At 36.5% G+C, this 21,676-nt stretch overlaps 2 protein-coding genes across 3 annotated transcripts; one reads left to right on the top strand and one right to left on the bottom strand.

Annotated features, from left to right (window-relative positions):
• The first annotated feature begins 2,523 nt into the window (after positions 1-2,523).
• On the top strand, positions 2,524-3,438 carry LOC127793492 (uncharacterized). The gene has a single exon (XM_052324241.1). The coding sequence runs from the start codon at positions 2,595-2,597 to the stop codon at positions 3,246-3,248; it is 654 nt and encodes a 217-aa protein (XP_052180201.1). The 5' UTR covers positions 2,524-2,594; the 3' UTR covers positions 3,249-3,438.
• Positions 3,439-6,111: 2,673 nt separating this feature from the next.
• LOC127793485 (probable magnesium transporter NIPA8) lies at positions 6,112-21,391 on the bottom strand. 2 transcript variants are annotated; one of them, XM_052324227.1, is made up of 14 exons: positions 21,185-21,391; positions 20,223-20,575; positions 17,670-17,751; positions 17,513-17,574; positions 17,222-17,307; positions 17,034-17,107; positions 11,639-11,741; positions 11,339-11,467; positions 11,112-11,211; positions 10,874-10,993; positions 7,198-7,288; positions 7,052-7,118; positions 6,633-6,729; positions 6,112-6,554 (listed from the first exon to the last, which is right to left on the bottom strand). In XM_052324227.1, the coding sequence occupies exons 2-14, from the start codon at positions 20,313-20,315 to the stop codon at positions 6,333-6,335; spliced, it is 1,326 nt and encodes a 441-aa protein (XP_052180187.1). In that variant the 5' UTR covers positions 20,316-20,575; positions 21,185-21,391; the 3' UTR covers positions 6,112-6,332. The 2 variants fall into 2 exon arrangements, with proteins under 2 accessions (XP_052180187.1, XP_052180186.1); XM_052324226.1 differs by having other exon boundaries at positions 20,223-20,564.
• Positions 21,392-21,676: the final 285 nt, after the last annotated feature.

The following is a 21,676-nucleotide window of genomic DNA, read 5'->3' as shown; positions in this document are numbered from 1 at the left end:
TATAAGCTAGACTGTACAAATCAACATTTTGCTATTTAATTCTTGTAGTACTGGTTCCTCTAATTCCTCTTCCACCGATCCCACTGGCTTCCGTCTTTTACAAGTTTACGCTTTAACAGATTGTACTCTGAATATTCTATCAATATGGTAAATAAAACTAACCCTATACACTAAAAACCGATTAAAATGCAATTCTGATCCACCTCAACTTCAAAGATTATTAATTATATATTCATCATATTTGTGTGTGTATATACATAGAGAGAGAGAGAGAGAGAGAGAGTTGTTATCTATCTGTAATAGAGATAGCTGTACTGAACTCATGAGCTAGATTTCGGTTGTTATATAATTAGACAATTGGATGAACAAACGTTTGAGATTAGGTTAGGTTAGGTTGAGATGTTGAAACATATTCTCCTGAATTGCTGCTAAATACATTTACTTGTTTTCCTGCTTTTGGGGGCCTATTTAATATTACAAAATAGTTTTAAGTGCAAATTGATGGTGATGATGATGAATGCATAGTGTTCTCCATTTTTGACTCGGTACTGCCATTTAATAAAATAACTTTATATATGGTGATTAATTAATAAGCTTAAATCATTCTGTATTAATTTATTTTATATATTTTATTTTGTGATAATGGGCATCAAGGTTGCTAAAATCGTAAGAGAGTATTCAACATGTAAAATCGTAAAATCGAGTGCGATTCAACTTCAAAATCGTAAAATTCTAAGAGTTTTTGGGTGCAAAAAATCGTAAAATCATACTCATAAAATCGGGAGTTTAACAACCATGATAGACATAGTACTAAATTATACTTATTTATAAACTCATCTCCAAAATTCCTTTCGAGAAAAGTTTATTTCCCACTAGTCAAAACACAACACGTCCTGTTAATCAAAATGTGATGTGTGTCTTGCCAGATTTCTCCCAAAATTTGAAAATCTTGCTTAACTATTGTAAGCTCGACTTATATAAAATACAAGATTTCAATAGTAAAAATATCTCACACTAAGAGACTTATTGTTATTTATTTCGTTCATTTTGATATACTAACTTAATCATCAAGGACTACCAAAAACAAAACCTTCCCCGAGTCTGGATCAAGGCATACTTGCTGATCTTCCCAAACCTCATCAATTTGAAGATAAATTTTATTCAAATCCCTTAGATTTAGGTCATTTCTTGGAGACCCTATATGATTTATAAATTCAATATTTGAGATTTTTGTAATTTCTTGTAATAATCCCATTCAAATTTGGAGTTTAAAGTCATTAACATGTCTACCTAAATAAAGTCATTTTAATTATTAGGTTTCTTAATGCTATATCTAAACCACAAGATATGTCCATAAAATAAAATTAAACTTGAACAAGAAGAATTTTTTTTTTTTTTTTTTTTTTTGGGGGGCGGGGGGGTGAATCTTACCCTACTATTTCTAACAATATTGGTGATGTGACCTAACAAAATGAATCGATAAAAAATAAAATAAAATCACAATGGCTGATCTAAACCATGTGAGGTCTGGGAATATGCCCACCAACTATACATTATACTATTTTATATATATATATAAATATATATTGTACAGAACTTTAGTATTAAAACATATGATTCTCAACTATGGTTAAAATGTCCCATAAACAAATAAAAAAAATATGGTTATAGGTGTCAAATTTTCAACGCACATCCCTAATATTATACGTTTGATGGCAAAGAAATCCACTGAATTTAATTATATAGCTTGCAACTTTAGAAAGACCACTTCCACACTATGAATTTTTTCCATGAAAAAATTTAAATCAAATATGAATATTGGTTTTCAAAACAAAAATAATGAATTCTCAAGAGAAAAACTTTTAAATTTACAAAAATATTATTAGAACTCGGAATTTTATACCATTGGTTACAATCAACATTAATAGTTAGAAAATTACTAGTGATTATTCACTATAATTGATGAGGGTTTTATGATCGATCACCACTCAATCCATGATACAGTCGTGCTCTCTTCATGTTTCTTTTTTTTTTTATTTTAAGGTAATTCAAGTAATTCTCGAATCCGAGCTTATTTGAACTAGCTCTTTTTTGCAACCAAAAAAAAACGTAACGTATAGTCTCCTGGACAATGTTAAAAAATGATGTAATAAATTTGTAATAAATATCAAATCTAAATTATAAGATATGGTGCTTTTATATAGATAAACTGAAGAGTTATTAGGAGTCAGAAAAAAGTTAGATAAACAGTCAAATTTAATCTTCTAAATAGACGAACAAGCTAGCTTGAGGTGTGAGCTTGGAGCCATGCCAGCCCTAGTGTTTGTTTGAGTAGACGTGAGCCAATCTTTTAAGTAAGCCCAACCCTTTACACCTCATTTAAATTGGCCTCAAATCTTGATTGTTTCTTCAAAGCCTAAAGACCCATTATTCAATTCCTATCCAAATAATATTTTAGATAAATTTATTAAATGATCAGTTGGGTACTATAAATGGTGAAAGAACTCATCTCGCTATGTGGGCTCTCCCTCTCTCTTCTGCGAGGTTTTCCCCAAACCTCGCAGAAACAAGAAACCCCCCTTCCCTCTCTTTGCATGATATATGTATATCATCTTGATCATCTCTATCATGATCTTTATATGTCTAAATTCTTCCTTATAACCATTAAAGTTCAGCTCGCACGATCGAGGGCTGTCTTGTTGATCATGGCAGCCCACGGCGGGGTGAACCCGGCGGCCATGAGCAAGAGACTATGGAACGCGGTGAGGGTTGCGTTGTTTATGCTGAGGAAAGGGTTGGTCTCGAACAGGAACGCCGTGGCTGACTTGAATCTGATGGTGAAGAAGAGAGCGAAGCTTCTGAAGAGGGCTCTCCGGAATCTGTTGTCCCACCACCGGAAACAACCCAGAGGCATGGCTGTGGCCGGCCGCGGGTTACGGGAATATGAGTTCTCTTGCAGCAACAACTCAAGTCCTGTATTTTTCGGGCCGTCGACGTGGAAGAGGAAACGCCACCATCGACTCCTTCAGCTTCCATGCATCAATCGGTCTCTGGTCCAGCAGCAAGAGGAAGAAGGAGAGGAAGAGGAAGAGGAAGAAGATGAGATGGTTAATGGCGATGGAAACGGAGAAGTGGACGACGATGCGGAGGAATTCATCAGAAGGTTTTATGAGCAGCTGAGGCTGCAAAGTAGGATTCAGTATCTCCAGTATGATCAAGACATGCAATTCCAGCAGGACATCAATTAATCAATGCCTCTTCTTCTTCTTTAATGAATGAATAAATAAATGAATAATTCTCCATTTATAAATGGAAAATATTTTTATTTTAAAATGATGGCATTTTACATATTCTGTCTATTGTATACTCAACATGATATTTATGAATGTGTCACTTTAAATTAATTTGTGTTCTTTGATTTCAAACTAATCCAACTTTGATTAAGCTTGCAATGATTGTGTATACAAACAATGGACTTAAAATTTATGATTGTTCTTGTTGCTTTCAAATTATCCTTGATAGCCATTTCTCTATGGTATATTTTTGGAAACACCTAATGTATATATATATATATATGGGAATGGGAAACGTAATGATACTCAAAAGATATCGATGCGTATTGTGTATGACACGAAAGTTATTTTGTACAACACAAATAGTATAAATCACTCTTCTAATTGTACATCATCTCTCCTTATTATACATCATCTATCTATCGTATTGTATAATACCTTTCATGTTGAGCAATATGTTTTTTTACGTTATATAAACACACCTTTCACAATACCAATACACTTGAGCACCATAACATTTCAAACACACACATATATATATATACATATATATAAATAGGGCAAATAGCAAAAAAATCTAAACTTTATCGTAAATTTATAAATTTATACAAACGTTTCAATTTTAGCAATTGTATCGCAGTTATCTCAATTAGTTACAATTTAATTCAACACTTGAAATCAATTTAGAAGACGTGTGTCATTACTAATATGACACGTCACCTATTATAAAAAGAATGAGTAGTACCCACATATATACATAAAAAAAATATAAAATAAAATTATACATGTGAATCTCATTTATATGTGTACATGTAAGTTCTATTCATATATATATATATATATATATTATGACAGATGATTTGTCACGTTGCAATGACACGCGCCTTCTAACTTGATTTTTAGTGTTGGATAAAGTTACATTCAATTGGGGTAATTAGAATAAAATTATTAAAATTAAAAAGCTTAAATAAATTTATAAATATGTAAAAAAAATTGAGTTGTTTTTACTATTTACCCAAATAAATATATATGATTGTGTTGGGAAGGAACAAGAAGAATGAGCTGAAAATGAGTAGAGGGTGCAAATGCATGTTTGTTTGGCTTCGAAGCAATAGCTAGCTGTTTGTGAGAGAGAACAACAACTGTCCGCCTAATGGTTTGGTGGAAATTCCGGGAAGCAATATAAATATTGACCCTCCCCTTTCATCAATGTCTTAACAAATGTGCAAAATATCATATCAACCAATTAAATTGGGAGATATAACAAAAACACAGTTTAAAATTAAATTTCAGCCACAGCAAAAGAAAATAATAAAATGTCATGCCCTAATTGAAGATATAATCTGGCTGTGGCTCACAACAAACAACCACAAGAAGTAACTAGAGAATCCATGTGATGACAGCCAAAAGATGAAATTCATATTTTTATCACTCTATTTTCACGTTTTCTTTTGTATGATCACTCAAATTTTTTGTTATTTCAATTACATTCTTAAAATTAATTTTCGAGTCAATTTAACCCGTATGCTTTGATTTTTTTTTTCGTGTAATAATTTAAACTTTTTATTGTTTTTATTATACTTTTAGACTTATATTTTAAAATTAATTTAACTCTTATATTTTTATGTGTAAAAAAAATTAAAATAATAAAATACACATCACATTCTATTCACATGAAAATATATGAGTTAAATTGAGTTAAAAATATAAATAAAAAAGTGTAAGCATAAAAATACAAAAGTAAAAATATAAATTTGACCTAGTGAAAATCCGTAAAGTGGACACGTGCTCTTGGGTGTGTTAAAGGATTTCAAAACAAACATTTTGGTATCCAAACCTCCTTTCTGTACCTAACAAAAAGAACCCAAAAAGAAAAAAAAAAAAAAAAAAATTGTTGGAACACATAAGGCTCCTCACTGTCATAGGTTAAATTGACAAGTCAAACAAAAAATACAAAATATTTTACCCACATCTCTAATATGGAAGTCTTACCTTTACTTTGTCAAAAAAGAAAAAAAAAAATTATTTCAACACATCAAACCTCAGCCGCGGCGGGGTTTCCTCCTTGGCATGTCCTCTTCTCATATATATATATATATATATATATATACAGAGAGAGAGAGAGAGAGAGTGTGTGTTAATTTGTTAATCTTCTGAAGTTCATCTATTTTGGTCCCCACAAAAATAGATCTCACGCCCTGCATCAATGGTACCTGCAATCTTTTAATCAGAAACGAATAACTTTGTATGTAATTAAGCTAGTGTGACACCTAGTGATTGCTTTCCCAGTTAGTATTTTCATATTTTGCCCATCAAGCAATTTGATAATACCACACTAGCTCTCAATAGGGTCTGACCAGTCATATCCTCTAGTCCCATCCTTGCCTTTCAAGCTTTGCCAGAGTTGAATCCGCTTTGCCAGAGTTGACCTAGTGAAAATTTGACCTAACTGCGATAGGCTAAATTGACACTAAAAACACACTAAACATGGAAATACTTTAAGGTGCACAAAGCACTTCACAAGGGTTGTCTTATATCTAGTTTACCCTTGTTTTGCAAAGAAGCTATTTCAACAACTCGAACCTATGATCTTAAAAGTCATTAAAATAGCCTTATTATTGCTGCAAGTAATACTCACCCTCATAAAACAGGTACTACCCCCCTGTGCGCATGAAAAGGAAAACGACAATGGAAAGGAAAATTACTCAAGGGTGGGTAGCTTGATGATATCAGAGATTTGATCCTAACTGGTCAGCAATTTGAGACTGTTTATCATATCAAATTATCAATGCAGTGTAAAACTAAATAAAGTGTACAATAAGGAGAACTATGAAACAGTTGTTCATATTTATATTTAGAATACCATTGCTCGAGTACAAGAGTCAATTCTGATCAAATTCTTCAAAAACTACTAGAATGGCAAAAAATTAATACAATACATACAAAACGAAGGAGAATACATCCTAAACACGTGAGGTAGTTAACAACAACAATAACCACATTGGCCAAACAATTAATTTTTGAGTCATATATCTGTACCTACTCAATGCTTTGGGCAAGCATCGAAGCCGTCTCCAGGACTTCCACACCATCATCCCCTGAGATCTTACTCCAGCTAGAGTTTCTTAAGGAGAAAAACTTCGCCCGTTCAAGACTACTTCCTCTAAAACCTGTAATCTTTGACGAGACCATGGGCATCACAAGAACTGAAGATGCATGAATCGAGTTCTCTCCTAGACCCAATGATAACAAGCAAGCAGCCTGCACCAAAACCACGTTATAAGCAAGAATAGCAACAAATTCTCCATCCAAACAAAGAGAAAACTAATTTGTCAAAACCTTTGCCTTGACTACCATATCGGCAGCCTTCATCAGCATCACTCTCACAAATGATCTCAAGTCTTTAATTTGGGTATCTTCAGACTGCAAAACAAGCCTGTAACAAGTAGTTGATTGATTAGGCAATTACACTCACATTCGGATCAGCAGAAAAATAGAGAAATTGTCTAAAGGAAGAGGCAAAAAAACTAGGACAAACAAAAACAAACTTTTTAAGTGCACATATACAATGATGTGCAATTTCAGAAACCTCTCACTTTATATTTTATATTTTTTGCAAAGTATTTTGCCTATTCTTCTTCCATTCAGTATATTCAAAACATTTCCATGTCCAGGCAAGGATCAATTTGGATGAATCCCAAATCACCAAAATTATCCACAAAAGTTGACTCCACAGTGAGCATGAAAATATATTGCACCTGTCTACATCGGTTGTAATGCTGGAAGATGCCTCAGAAGATAAAGCCCTATCCCTGACTTCTTCTCCTGGAAAACTCCCATATTAGTTTCTGTCAACATTATAGCTAAATGGAATCAGGAAAACATTCTATGACCATGACTATACCTCTTGCCTCATCAGGTGCCAGCAAAGAAATGCCTACGAATACAGAAATCAATCCTAGTATGAACATCGTAGTCCTCAGAGCATCAAACACCTGGTAAAGTAACAACAAATAAGTTCCCTAAGTGTGCACAAATTCACCAAAAAAGCAATACTGACTACACATCTTAGGACACTAATGCTGATTCCATTATGCATCTCCATATGGTACCAGAATCAATGGAAGGTTAAACATTGAGTAAACATCAAAGGTTGAAATACTTTTTCTAATGGCCACATGCTCTCCCAGCACAAAAGTATTATGTAGACAGGTAAGACCATCCATCCAAAATTTTTCAATGAAAGAAACTGTGCCATCTACAAGGGCATACAACTATACCAAATTGGCATGGGAACTAAAAAGATATTCACATCAATTCACGGGAGGCATATGTCACAACCAGGATCAGTTGGGTAATTTATTTTTGCAGCAGATTATTTTATTTTGCAGAAGGAGTTAGTTATTAATTGTATTTTCAGGTTATTATCAGTTATGGAGTGATTTAGGAGGCTATGGAGTGTTTTAGGAGCAGTTATTGATAGTGGGAGAGTGGTAACCATAATAGCTTTATATATTAAGCTATAGCCCTCATTATGAGAATATCAATTATCAGAATTAAAGTTCTTACTTTCTCTCAAGTTTTCACTATTTCTACCAGTTTTCTCCCTCATTTCTGTCAGTTCTCCCTATTATTCTATCTGTTTCTCCCCCTTCTTCTTCCTATTTCTCCCTCAATTTCAATTCAATCTTCAAAGAAAACATTAGTTAGGACTAAGGTCCTGACAATTGGTATCAAAGCAGTCCGGTTCTTGGCTGGATCTAGGTGTTTTTGATCAAGACTTTGAAGGCAAGCAGAACAAGGAGGTTTCTAAAAGCAGTTTTAGAGGCAGTTATTATTGGAAGCAGTTACAGTTACTGTTCAGAGTGAAGTTAAAAGGATTCAACTAAGGAGATGGCAAAAGAGACCTGCACAAAGCAAAAGGGGGTGAGGTTGGATGTCATGGAGTTGGGTTTGTGGCAGATTCAAGAGGAAATGGATTGTTGCCAAGAAGAGAATATGGCCACTAGAGATGTTGGGCAGTCATTGGAGAAAACATTCGAGAAAGGTTTTGCTAACATCAACCAAAAGCTGGACGACTTACTGGATTTGATTTCAATTAAGTTTCAGGTCAGTATACTAATGGATCTACAGAACCGATTCTAGCAGAAGCTGGAATCCTACCTAAGACCTCTGATTTGCAAGAAGTGGATGAATTACTGACAATAGATCAGGCAATTTAAGATGCCAGGAAAGGAATAGAGGTTGCCAAACAAGTCAATGGGACACCATTGGAGCAGAAATCTGTGGAAGATGAACTTTGGATGTACACCAGCAAACAGGAAGCAAAAGATGCTTTTAAGGCACAGTTGGAGTCTGTAAATGTTGAATCCAACTGGACCTAGAAGCCGAGAATGCAGAAGGAACAATTGAAGCAGATTGAATGGGAGAACCTTGATGTGTTTCAAAAAATGATGGAAGATCGTGAGGCTACCAGAATACTTACTGCTAAAACTAACTGGCGTGATTACTACATAAAGGTCAAGGATTCTGCACCCTACAATCTAAGAAGGATGTATCAGATAGTGAAAGTAGGGATTGGATGAAAAAATATTGGTCAAGTTTTTTAGATTTTTTGTTAATGTCACGACTAGGATCAGTTGGGTAATTTATTTTTGTAGAATGAGTTAGTTATTAATGGTATTTTCAGGTTATTATCACTTATGGAGTGATTTAGGAGACTATGGAGTGTTTTAGGAGCAGTTATTATTGGTAGTGGGGGAGTGGTAACCGCTCTGTAATAGCTTTATATATTAAGCTATAGCCATCATTACAGGAATATCAATGATTAGAATTAAAGTTCTTACTTTCTCTCAAGTTCTCACTATTTCTTCCTTATTTCTGTCAGCTTTCTTCCTCATTTCTGTCTGTTCTCCCTATTATTTTGTCTGTTTCTCTCCCACTTCTTCCTATTTCTCCCTCAATTTCAATTCAATCTTCTAAGAAAACATTAATTAGGACTAGGGTCTTGACAGAAAAGTACGGTGGTAACTAGTTTTTCTCAACCTTAATCCAACCCAAATGGTAAAGCCCTCTCCATATCCGACCCATTTCAATTTCTCTACAAAACTGTCTTAGGTTTTTCATTTAGGGTGAAGTGCCAAATAAGCCAACATACTATTGACCCAAGGCCAAATTGGCCAATTTACTTTAAAAAGGACCAAATAAGCCATTGTACTTTTAAAATCAAGGCCAATTTGACCATTGTACTTTAAAAAGTGCCAAATAAGCCTATGTACTTTCAAACTTGGGGCCACGTTAGCCATTACTGTAGATGTTTTCTTAACACCATCCAACAACGTTTTAATTCTATCAACAATGTTAACTCTATTCCCAATCAAAACAACCCCACACAATATCAAACACCCAAATCAAACCACAAATTCAAATTCGAAAAACCCCACACAATTGCAGTTTATGTCTTTTTAAAGTACAATGGCTAATTTGGCCTCGGGTCTTAATGTACAGTGGCCTATTTAGCCATTTTTAAAGTACAGTGGCCAATTTGACCTCAAGACCTAAATGCAATTGCTTATTTGGCACTTCGCCCTTCAATTCATACACTAGCACTTTTCCCTTTAATTTATGCACAGGCCAGATCCCTGAGTCTTTTAGTAGGACTAGAGTGTTTTTCTTTTGCTTTATTTTCTTTATTTTGATTAAAAAGGTTAATGGTCCTCTCTACAGCAATAGTTGACTTCCAGTCTACAACCCATTGCAGTTCCCAGAAATGGGATATAGCAATGGTGGTACCTCAGCCCCAACAAGTATATAGCTTCGCAGAATGCCCATGGCTAACAAGAATTACCACCAGAAGAGGGTTTGAGCTCATGACCATGTGTGAGGACAACACACCTTGTACCCACCTTTTCCCAACTTAGCTGCCTCTCTACGTGATAGTTGAATTTACTGCCAAGTGCTTCAAGCCTTATTTGCTGCATTCTTCTTACTTAGGATGTGAGACATGATTTAGAACCATGTCCAAGGTAAAGTCAAGTAACAAAACTAGTGGAAGACTGGGTCAGACAAGAACAATATAAATAATAAACCTATTCTACAGTTTACTGCTAAAACTTGAATGGTAGCTATCCACTTTTTTGGTCACAATCAGCTTTATTATTCATCAAAAGCACAGAACAATGACAAGAAGAAGAAAATCTTCCGCCAACAAAGGGCATGCTGCAACAATGAGCATGAAATGTTCTGTGCAAGTACATGAATTGCTTAAAATACAAGTTTTTTTTTTTTCTCAGTACAATGGTTTGACACATCTGATTATCCAAATAAAGGTGACTCATTCAGAGCACAGTTAATAGAAACTTTAATATGACAATATTTTAGTTTTGCATATACTATGTAACTTTTCAGATAGGCATTGCATGCACTAGATGGAGACAAAGTTATGAAGGATAAATTTTATTTTAGCAACAGACTTTAAATTTTAGTGATTATGGGAGCTGGACATTTTACCAGAAACATCCACTAAGACCAAATCAATAAGCTGGCACGTGCAGAGAGAGAGAGAGAGAGAAAGAGAGAACCTGATATTCCTGAAAATACACAAATCCTGTACAAATAGAAAAGAAAGTCCAAGCAATCTGAAACATTGGAACGATGAGTATTGCATCAAAGAGTGATAATCCTTCATTCAACCTTGCCATCTGCAGTTGTAACAAATACAAACATAATCAGAAATTTGAAGGTTCAATGTCTCATCATACTCATGGTATTGTAACAAAGGTGAAAACAATAAGCATGGCTTATGCATGCAGATGTTACCCAAAAGCCAGCTGTACTGAGAAATAACAGAAGCATGGAGTATGTGAACCAGCCATGCAACTGATAGCCACTGGACATGGACAACCTTAGCAGGTTAGAGCTGCAAAACAAAATAATAATAATAAATCAATAAATAAAAGAAAGGGTACTCAATGCCACAAAACTAATTACAATCATAAGATCTTTTACGATCCCAAATGGAAATAAAAAGTAAAGCTTCAGCTTACATTGATTTTGCAAACAACACTGAGCATGATCCTACTGCACCAGATACAATAGCATAGGAAAAAGGAAGCAGCATCTGCCAATAGGGCTTCAAGTCATGGCCAGGAAGTGAAAGCAGCACTTCTCCTCTCCTGCATTTTCCAATTGTAGTTATAACTATGACTGACTAGTTGCTTATTTATTAAAATTATCGTATGAAGGAGGGTAATTAAGGAGGAGGAGCAGGTAGGGAGGGAGAGAGACAGCTCATACAAGTCACATTCAGTTGCATGCTAATCTAGAAATGGATAAGTAGCCTTTACCTGTACAGAAAGTGATGCAAGGCAACAACCAAGACCAGAATGAGACAGTAAAGAAGGAATGTAATGTTGCTGAACTTTTCTGCCAACTGCTCTGGTGTGTAAACTGTTGAGAGTAGAAGAGACAGTAACTTTTTCACTTCATGACTAGAAGAGGAAAATCTTCCATAAACAAAAGCCATACTGCAACAATGAGCATACAATGGTCTGTGCAAGTACATGAATTGCTTAGATAGACACTGTAATACCCCGAGAGCCCAGAGAAGTTAGAATATATCGAGGATAGTGTAAGAAAGAAAACAACACCAGCTGGATACCTTTTAGGCTGAATGTTGGCAAAGAACTCCCAAGTTAAGCGTGCTTAACCTGGGGTAATCCAGGGATGGGTGACCCCCCTGGGAAGTTCGTATAGGCCCATCAGGGTAAGTTGTTCCGGTTCTTCCTATCGCTCGAGCGAGATGTTACAAATGGTATCAGAGCCGACCCCCGAGCCTCTGAGCGCGGTGGTGGGGCAAACCTCAGCGAGGAGGCTGAGTCCCGAGGGGGGTGTGAGGCCCCTATGGGGGGTGCGTGTAGGCACCTTAGGCGAATCCCACATCGGCCATGCACGGGGGGAGATCTGGGACCGGTTGTAAGGTCGCATGACGAGGACATCATGTGCTTAAGGGGGGGAGAATGTAATACCCCGAGAGCCCAGAGAAGTTAGAATATATCGAGGATAGTGTAAAAAAGGAAACAACACCAGCTGGATACCTTTTGGACTGAATGTTGGCAAAGAACTCCCAAGTTAAGCGTGCTTAACCTGGGGTAATCCAGGGATGGGTGACCCCCCTGAGAAGTTCGTGTAGGCCCATCAGGGTAAGTTGTTCCGGTTCTTCCTATCGCTCGAGCGGGATGTTACAGATACCAGAGGGACACACTTCCTAGAGACTGTGTGCCATAACTGGATGCATAGGAGTAAGAGCAACAATTCTGTCCCTAAGATACCACTCATTTGCAAAGCCTTTAGTACGCACATTATCAAGTGGGTGTTTGTCATAACTAAGCTCAACATTATCCAAACATTCTTTTTAAAATGAACAATTATCCTAGTTTTCATTTTGATTAAGTAACTTTATATTGTCAAATATCCATATCCAGCACGAGTAGGATCACTAGTGAACCCACACACAGAAGTGGAGCCCCTCTCATCCTTTCATGTTTGTGAAACAAACAAGGGCAATGAGCCATATTTTCAAGAATTAACCTACAGGAGGGGGGTGGGTAATGTGGCAGTATATGCATGTGTAAGTAATATAAAAAACCAAGATGCTAATTGTTCATGTTTATTTTCCAAACTTTGTAAACACATTGCATCTACATACATCAATGTAAAAATTTGAGGATCTGCACACAGAAATAAAAGCTTCAAGATTAAAGGCAATACAACACTAATTCCATGCCCAGCATTCACCGTTTGACACCATGGACTTTCCACACTTCCTCTCATTCATCAACTCCCTCAATCTTCACACTCAATCGTCTATTATCTCTATTTGTTATTTCTACATTATCTGAATCTCACTACCTGTCGACCAATCAACTATTTGATCTTGACTCTGTATTTGCAGTGGTCGTCAATCTTTCAATGCAATATTGATTTATCAGATCTATGGTTTATCAAGCTCCTCTTGGCTGATCTTAATTTAATCTTGTTCAACTCCTTTTCTGAAGACAAATTGGATACCTTTTATTTATAAAATTATAAACAGAAGTAGATCCAGGAATAAAAGCTCCCACCAAATAACAATATGCACAAATTCATGTAGTCAAAGAGTGCCTGATGATACTCAAGGAGATTGTTTACAATTGTCATACAAATTGCCTCAAGCAACTCCCTCCCCCAACCAAGAGCCACCACCAGTGGCGACGTGGTTTTAGGGACAGATCTGCAGCAAACCCCAACGATCCAACGATGGTGGTGGGTAGTGGCTAGCGAGAAATTGTTTTAATTTATATACATAGATATTCAAATGTTCATATATATATATATATATATAGAGAGAGAGAGAGAGCTTTAGAAAATATATTTTTATATATTTTAGTCTATATATTTTTGGCAGTAGAAAAAATTTCTCTATAATTAAAAAATATATTTAGGGTAAGAGAGAGGAGAGAGCAAGAGAGTTTGAAACAGGGGCAGAGTCATCAATTTACCTAATTTGTTAACAGCAGGGGATGTCAACAATAATTTAATCCTTCTTTTTAACAGTGTGAATTATCTAAGAGAAATTTTCAAGGGTAAATTGACCCTAGACCCCCTGTGCTTTGGGCACAGATTGTATGGTTTATTTTTATCCCTAGAGGTCTCTAAGGTTTACCTTTTTTGCTTGGGCACCCCCTCGATTAATTTTGGCACAGCCAGCGTTAATTAAAATAATTAAGTTAAATTTAAGCAACCTTTTCCTAATCTCTCTCTGATTACAAAAAATAAAAAATGAAAAAAGACCCAAACACAGAACAGAGGTTATGTTCTTTAGAGAAAGCAATAGTTGCCAACAGCACCACAAGGAAGAAGGACCACCACTAACAACGGCTGCGTGTACGCACAAGAGAGGGAGGGAGGGAGGGAGGGAGAGAGAGAGATAATCGTAGTGATTTTTAATTGGTTCGCTGTTGTGCAGTGAATATGGGAGGGAGGGATCTCCAATCTAAAACCCATCACTAGGTTCCGTTGTTGGTTCCAATGATGGGTTCCATGGGCTTGGATCCAAGAGCAAAACCACCACCCAATACTGCTCTTGGGGGAGATCTGAAACCTCATTGCCACTGTTGTTGGAGGTTGAAGAAGCACAAATATAATTGTAAATTGGAAGAAGGACAAAAACCACAAATACACAGTGTCGATTGGAAGCATCTCCCTCCCTATCCCCCCCCCCCCCCCCCCTCCCGGAGCAGTTGCTGACAGCTGCCCTTCTTCTTCTTCCTGACAGTGCCACCAGAAACCACTGCTTTCAACACTTTGGGCCTTTTTTATTTTTTATCTTTTATTTTTTGTAATTAGAGAGAGATTAGGAGAAACTTGTTAATTTGATTTTAACTAACATCATTTGTACCAAAAACTAACGGAGGGGTGTTCAACCCAAACCACAGGAGTTCTAGGGGCAGTTTACCCTATTTTCAATGATTTTCATGAAGTTGCATGTGAATATTATGAAAAGTATGAAATGATGTGAACAAATTGTTAAATTGTTAGCCAGCATTGCATATAAAAGCTTAAGCTAGTAGAGGGTTGACTTTATCATTTATATTATTATTTTTACTCTCAACACACCCTCTCATGTGTGGCCACTCTTTCACTGCATGTGTAACTATTTAAATATTGGGTTAGTAGTGAGGTTTGAATTTATGACCTTTGTCTGTTTAAATACCATGTTAAATTATTAACCATCATCTCACCTAAAAGTAAGGGGGTGCAAACTTCAGATTTTGGAAGGAAAAAAAAAATGAACTGAACCAAACCAAATCAAAATGCTCAGTTTTTGAAAAGTCTCGAACCAAAAATCCGTATTAACTAAGATCGCCTTCTTCCATTTTGAGTTTAGGGTTTAGGAATGGCAGCCTCTATGCCTTCTACAACCTGGTAGTCACTGTTTATGCATTTGAAGGGATAGGAATGGCTTTGCCACTAGAAGCTGAGCAGGGCCAGCTTAAGGCATGGGCCACTAAGGCCTATGCCGCCGGGGGGGGGGGGGGGGGGGTGTGCCAAAAAAATTGCTGGGCCAGAGCCATCCTCCTGGTGTCCCTGGTCAGCTTTGTCAGCACCTACTGGAACAAGCAGTCCCTCCTCACCCTCTACCTCTTCGCCATGGCCCTTCTCATCGTTGTCCTCGTCCTCACCTTTGTCATCACCCGCCCCGACAGCGCCTACCCGCCCCCAGCTGTGCCTTCTCCAACTACCGACTCGCTGGATTCCCGTCCTGGCTGAGGAACCATGTCACCAATTCAGATAATTGGGGCAAGATCAGAGCGTGCCTTGCGGAATCCGATTTCTGCCCTAAGCTCAATTAGAGATATCTCTCTGCCCCAGAAGCTTCAGGAGGCCACTGACCACCCAAGAGGAGGAGATGCCGATGGAAACAGCGAATGTCAACGGGATGCAATCACCGGCAGGAGGAAGGAGACGGTGGCAAACGCGCGGTTGCCGGCCAGGGTTCACGCAAACACAGGACGGGACAGTGACAGGCAAGAGAGAGAGAGGGAGGGTCACTTGCTGCACAGCTGCCTGCTGTCGACTGCCGACCGTTGGATTGCCGCCTAGGACCCCACCAACCCTTGAGTCAGCCCTGAAGCTGGGAAGAAATACAGGCACACATTTGGGGAAGTCCTGGACCTGAGTCTGATGTATGTGGGTTTACTTCGCTTCCGAAGAAGAAACCAAAGACAATCCATGTGAGCAGTTGATGTTTCCCATCAACCACTCCAAATTTGATCATCCATAATAAAATCAGACTCTAAAAAATTAGATGCAGTCAGGGAACTTGTACTTTGAGCCATTGCAGAAGGCTCCAGTGAGATGCAGAATCATCAAGAAAGATTAAAGATGAACAATACCCAATTCTAGGGACATGCAAAATTTACATCCGGTATATTTTTCAAGTAACTTCAAGATCAACAATAATAAAGAAAGACAAAAGTTTTCTGGTAGTAAAGAAGGAAGCATAATTTGAAACAACATGATTGACGCATCGCTCAGTTTCTCAACGCTATTAACCAAAACCAAAGCGAACTCCTCAGGTTTTTGAAAAGGAGAACCAAAAGCAAACCATTTTTGAAAAACCGAAATGTTCACACCTTAAAAGCTTAAGTTGATAGATAGAAAGCTAACTTTATCTTTTTTATTATTACTTTCTCTCAACAAAAAATACCATATAACTGTTTGCAGTATTCTTCTAATGAATCAAACCACAGTTTGCTGCTGCATTAATCAAACAAATTGTTTCTAAATAAATCTTTGATTGACAAGACACTATGTGAACAGGATTTGAACGTTGATTTGCCATTTATCTTCCAATATGGACTTTGCTAAAGAATTTTTGTGATGGTTAGATTTATCAGGTTCAAAAATCCTTCTCGTGACATTTTTGTAATGCCGCAATAATAGTTCACCAGCTAATTATAGACAAGTCTTTCTGCCAATTTTTAGTGTAAATTACATGACAATGTCTTCCATAACATTCTAATTAAGTTTCAGAAAAAGACTTAAAAGTTTACCTTAAATACTTAAATGCTTCGAGAAATATCTAAGAAGTCAAGTCCTCTGTTATACTTAACTGAAAAGGATAGCTAAGAAATGGATTCTTCGCACAAATTAGTAAGACTAGAAAATTAAAGCACCTTACTATAAGGAGTGACGTACCAGGAGATTGGTGGTTACCAAAAGCAACAAGAAAAATGTTACCAAGGACAATAAAAGCTGTGGCAACAAGTACCCTGTAGAAGAAAGTACATTTTTGCTGCAGAAACTCAGTAAGAGTAATGAGGAAATTACAACTGGACATCATCATTCAAAAACATGAACCAAGTTAAGATTATAAGATGACATACTTGACGGGCACTGTTTTATTCAAAACAAAGTACGCAAATGCAATGTTGGACACAAATTGTATAGACCCAAGGGCTGCAAGAAGTGACTGCAAAATAGAAGATAAAATATAATTAACAAAAGAAAGAGATGATGGAAAATTAGAAGAAATAAAAAGCAGGATTGACAAAGTAAATTATACAATACAGCAAGCAAAGCATGTCTTAGTCATCAAAATGAAATGATACTATTTTACAATTCTAACATTTGATAATCTGTCCCAACAAGGAGCCAGAGATTATATTCATACAGACCTGAGCAGCATATCCAAAGGAAATGAAGTTGAGACAATTTCCAAGAGCAAAAAATAGAACACCTGCATGCAAGCAATTGTACAGTTGCCTTACGATAAATAGTGTATGACAAGACAAACCCTTGTAAAGAAACAATCACTATGACAATAATCTTTACCAATTCTCCAAGTCTGGAAGTGTATGATGGGTTTCATTACAATTTTCCCATCATTACTGCCTGGCACAGAATGCCTTTCTCTCTGGCAGGGGGAAAACAAAATCAGTAAGTCACATTCACAAAGGTTGATGGTAAAAGAATAATAAAATTATAAAACAACAGAATCTTAGTAACTGGGAAAGAACACAGCATAATCAATATGACCTTTAAAATGCACTAACACAGAAAAATTTAGCACTTTTCTGTTGTTTCATTCTATGAGGCCCTATTGCATGCAAGTAGACTGGCCTTTCCCTATAAATATTTGTGGTGGTCAAAGCTCCTTCCAGAGTAGCCTTTTGTGTTTGCACAACCTTGATTGGTTCTATTCTTATGTCTAACAATAGGCTGAAGAGCTTGTTTGGCATTGCTGTGCGCAGCAGCTTTTTATCAACTTCTTCGGAAAACTAGCATTTGGTAAAGTGCTACTTTACTTTTAAAGGACAGCTGCTCTTCATAAAAGGCAGGTCAAGCTGCTTTTAAGCAAATGCAGGGAAAGCAATGTGACTTTTAGTGGAACCCACAATCATTAAAAGACTATTTACTTTTATAACCATTCAATCTCATCATAATCATGTCATTTTCCATAATAAATTAATACATTTAAATATCTCAACTAATTCTAATTTCATATACGCAAAATAATATTCATAGAAAACTTTTAATTATCTACTTATTACTTTTTTATTTGCAAAATAAAATTCCTTTTCATTTAAAATGTATGGCTTCATTTATTTATTTATCATATATATAATATTATAAATGTAACACCCAAGATTTTTCATATTCAAGGAAATAGAATATCTCCAAAGAATCAGAGTCAAAGGGCAAAATCGTAATTTTGAAGCTCGGGTAAAAGTGTAGTTTTCAAAAAGTTTGGGGGTAAGAGTGCAATCTTTGAAAGGTTCGGGTCAAGGTGCGATAACACAAAGGCCAAAGTATAATAGTCCAAAACTTCGGGTCACGGTATAATTGTTGAAAACCCGTAACGGGATCATTAAAGAAACTCCTCTTCGTTTGCCCTCCATTGTGCAATTCCTTGATAACATTTGAGTCATGTTGTTAATGCATGTTTTCTTATCGAGAAAGAGAGAGTGGAAAAGAAATATATGAGAAGTTAAGAATACAAATCTTTAACTTAGCAAATAAAAAGAAAAAGAAAAATCTTTATGGGTAAGGTGAAAGAAATTGATCAAAATAACCACAAAAGGCATATGGACAAGTGTAGCAGTCAAAAGTACAAAGGAAATCCAAGACACAGGAGTTACAAGGTAGGACATTATAAAAAAAAAAAAAAAATCAGCTATTTTAAGAGTAAAGTTACAAATGCATGATTCATGTTCCAACACTGACTTGTTGGAATCATAGTTACAAGAAGTTGTTTTAACTAAAACGTGTGCGTCAATAGCATGCTTATTTCCTCAATTTGGTCTAAAACCTCATTCCACTTTACAAAATCACAAGTGATTGGTTTTGCATAGAGTGGACTTTCATGCAGATCCACAGAATTGTGAACCACAAAGACCAAAAAATCATCCATTTGCTCAAAAACTCCAGTTGTGGATTCCAATTAGCAGATCCCAAGTCAGATAGAGAATTGTGTTAGGAAGTCAACAACCAGCATAAAATTCATCAGATCAGAAATTGACAAAACATTGGCAATCTAGAATTCATGTACTGCCCCACATAATCAGATTGAGACTTGATATGTTGTACTACTCAAGATTGGACTTTTGAATAAATTAAACAGAACTCTATAAGTGGGGTAGAGAATTAGTTACAAATACTTGTCATTTTTCTCCAATTATGATAATGGATTCTAAAATTGGACTTGCCAAACCTGCAATTATCCCTTGCTCAAATTTCCATGCAAAATAGGAGCAAATAAGCACAGACAAATTTTGGCTATGGATCCATTCCAGTCTCTCTCTCTCACTCTACCTCTCTTTGTTTCAACCAAACATCAAAATATTTAATGCCCAGCCACACTAACATAGGAAACTTAGCATTTAATTTGCATTGCACAAACCCTGGTGAAATATCTTTTATTTTAATTTGCAGCATGCAAACCCCAGTGAAATATCTTTTATTCCCCTGCTCTGAATCAAATTTACCAACAATGAGAACAACAGGCAGATAATAAATAGAAACAAATATGCTTCCTCAAGCTATGGTAGGATTGGTGTATCACTCAAAGCATACAAGCTAATCTAGTTGAGAAACAAACAGTTCTTTGGAGATTTGTTAAAAAAAAAAAAATCAAAATGAGTCAACAAGAATTGAGCAATGCCACCTACGGATAGAGTGACCCCCTCAACACTTCTAGTGTTGAAAGTTTTTCTCCTATTCTCAGCCACTCTCGAGCCTAAATAAAGGAAGAGGATTGTGTAAGGTAGCCAACAGCCAAAATAAAACTTGTTGAATTTAGATATTTTTAATTCAGTCTATGGCAATTGAGCAAGCAAATAGTTCCCACATGCCTGAAGGTGAGTGGAGGAGAAACACAGAAAATACCTCATCATGACCCAATTTGAGCAGGTTGGTACCAAAATTGATGGCGATGCTGCCAAAAATGTTGATAAAGGCTCCAATTACCCACTCTCCCATGAAGTTATATATGACCTTCCTTTTAACTGTTGTTAAAACATGATGATAGTGTCCTTGGGAAGTCACTGGAATGAGAAATGTTTATAGAAGTATCCGCAACAATGACAAAATTACGTATTGTGTCGAGGAGGATGTTTATATAGATGCATCTGCAATGAAGAAAGACCTATGTCTTGCGTCCTTCACTGCTGCTTAAGGGCCCACTTCAAGTGAACATTCATATCCAATTCCAAAATTATTGTGAATTACCTGCAAAAGTGCTGTATTATGCGTCTAAATTGGTACCAATTTAATGACAGAGAAGAGAAGAAGAAGAAGAAGAAATAAAATCAAATTCTATCGGCACTACAACCATTTCCGGCAGAAGAGGTAAAAATGGTAATGGCGAAAACTGCAGCTGAATTGAATGTTTTCAACAAATTGGCATACATGTTCACGCAAACGATTATTGGATGCCAGTGTAACTTGCTCTTCGTGTACAAATAGGTAAAGCAGTACACAAATTACCAAGCAATCTCGAGAGACGGCATATAGTTCGTTAATTAGCCAAATAAATAGCGGAAATACAACAAACTCAAGAGGAAGAGCAAACAGGCGTTCCATACGCAGTCAATATCACAAAATAATCAAGACAAAACTAGTGATTTACCCAACCTAGAAAAAATAAATGCAAGAACAACAGAATGCAAATGTAGGCTATCCCCCTAGAGCCTGATAATTGAGATGCCATTAAAACAACCAATATTGACAACATATCAGGTCGAATTCAACAAAACACATCAACCGTCCGAATGATCTAATAATTGAGAAAAACTAGCGGAGAAATTGGAAGCGATACCAGAAAGAGGCGGAAAAAGAGATAAATATACCAGAAATGGAGACGGCGGAATCTCCTTCGTTCCCCTCGATGATCTTGCGATGATTTGATGAACCAGATGAGTAGCTTCACTTTTGTTTTCTCTCTCTACGATCTCCGAAGACCCTAATTTCCGGACGAGAAATATCGTGTCGCGTAAAGAAGCAAACAAATGGGCCGCCGAAGAAGAAGAAGAGGGGGAGCGAGAAGTCGGAGAAATTGATTTTCAGAAGTATATACTGTATTTTGGGGGTAATTGCTGTCATATCCTCCAACGATCATTCTATGACATTTAACACCCCAATCGGGCATTTTGGTCGATGCCGCTTCGTAAAGGAATTGGTCACGTGGTAGTTACCCGCCTAAAGTGGGGGCACGGGTACGAAAGAAACTTAACATATCGAGTAATATAAGTTTTATCCTTTAATTTAGTAAACTTCCAAGATAATTTATGTGCATTCTCAATTCAACACTATTCACATAATAAAATTGGCTAGCTATAGGT

This window comes from Diospyros lotus, unplaced genomic scaffold (genome assembly GCF_014633365.1).
Source record: "Diospyros lotus cultivar Yz01 unplaced genomic scaffold, ASM1463336v1 tig00010963_1, whole genome shotgun sequence".
Lineage (NCBI taxonomy): Eukaryota > Viridiplantae > Streptophyta > Magnoliopsida > Ericales > Ebenaceae > Diospyros > Diospyros lotus.
Note: the sequence above shows the minus strand (reverse complement) of the source record. Positions and strands in the feature narration are given on the sequence as shown.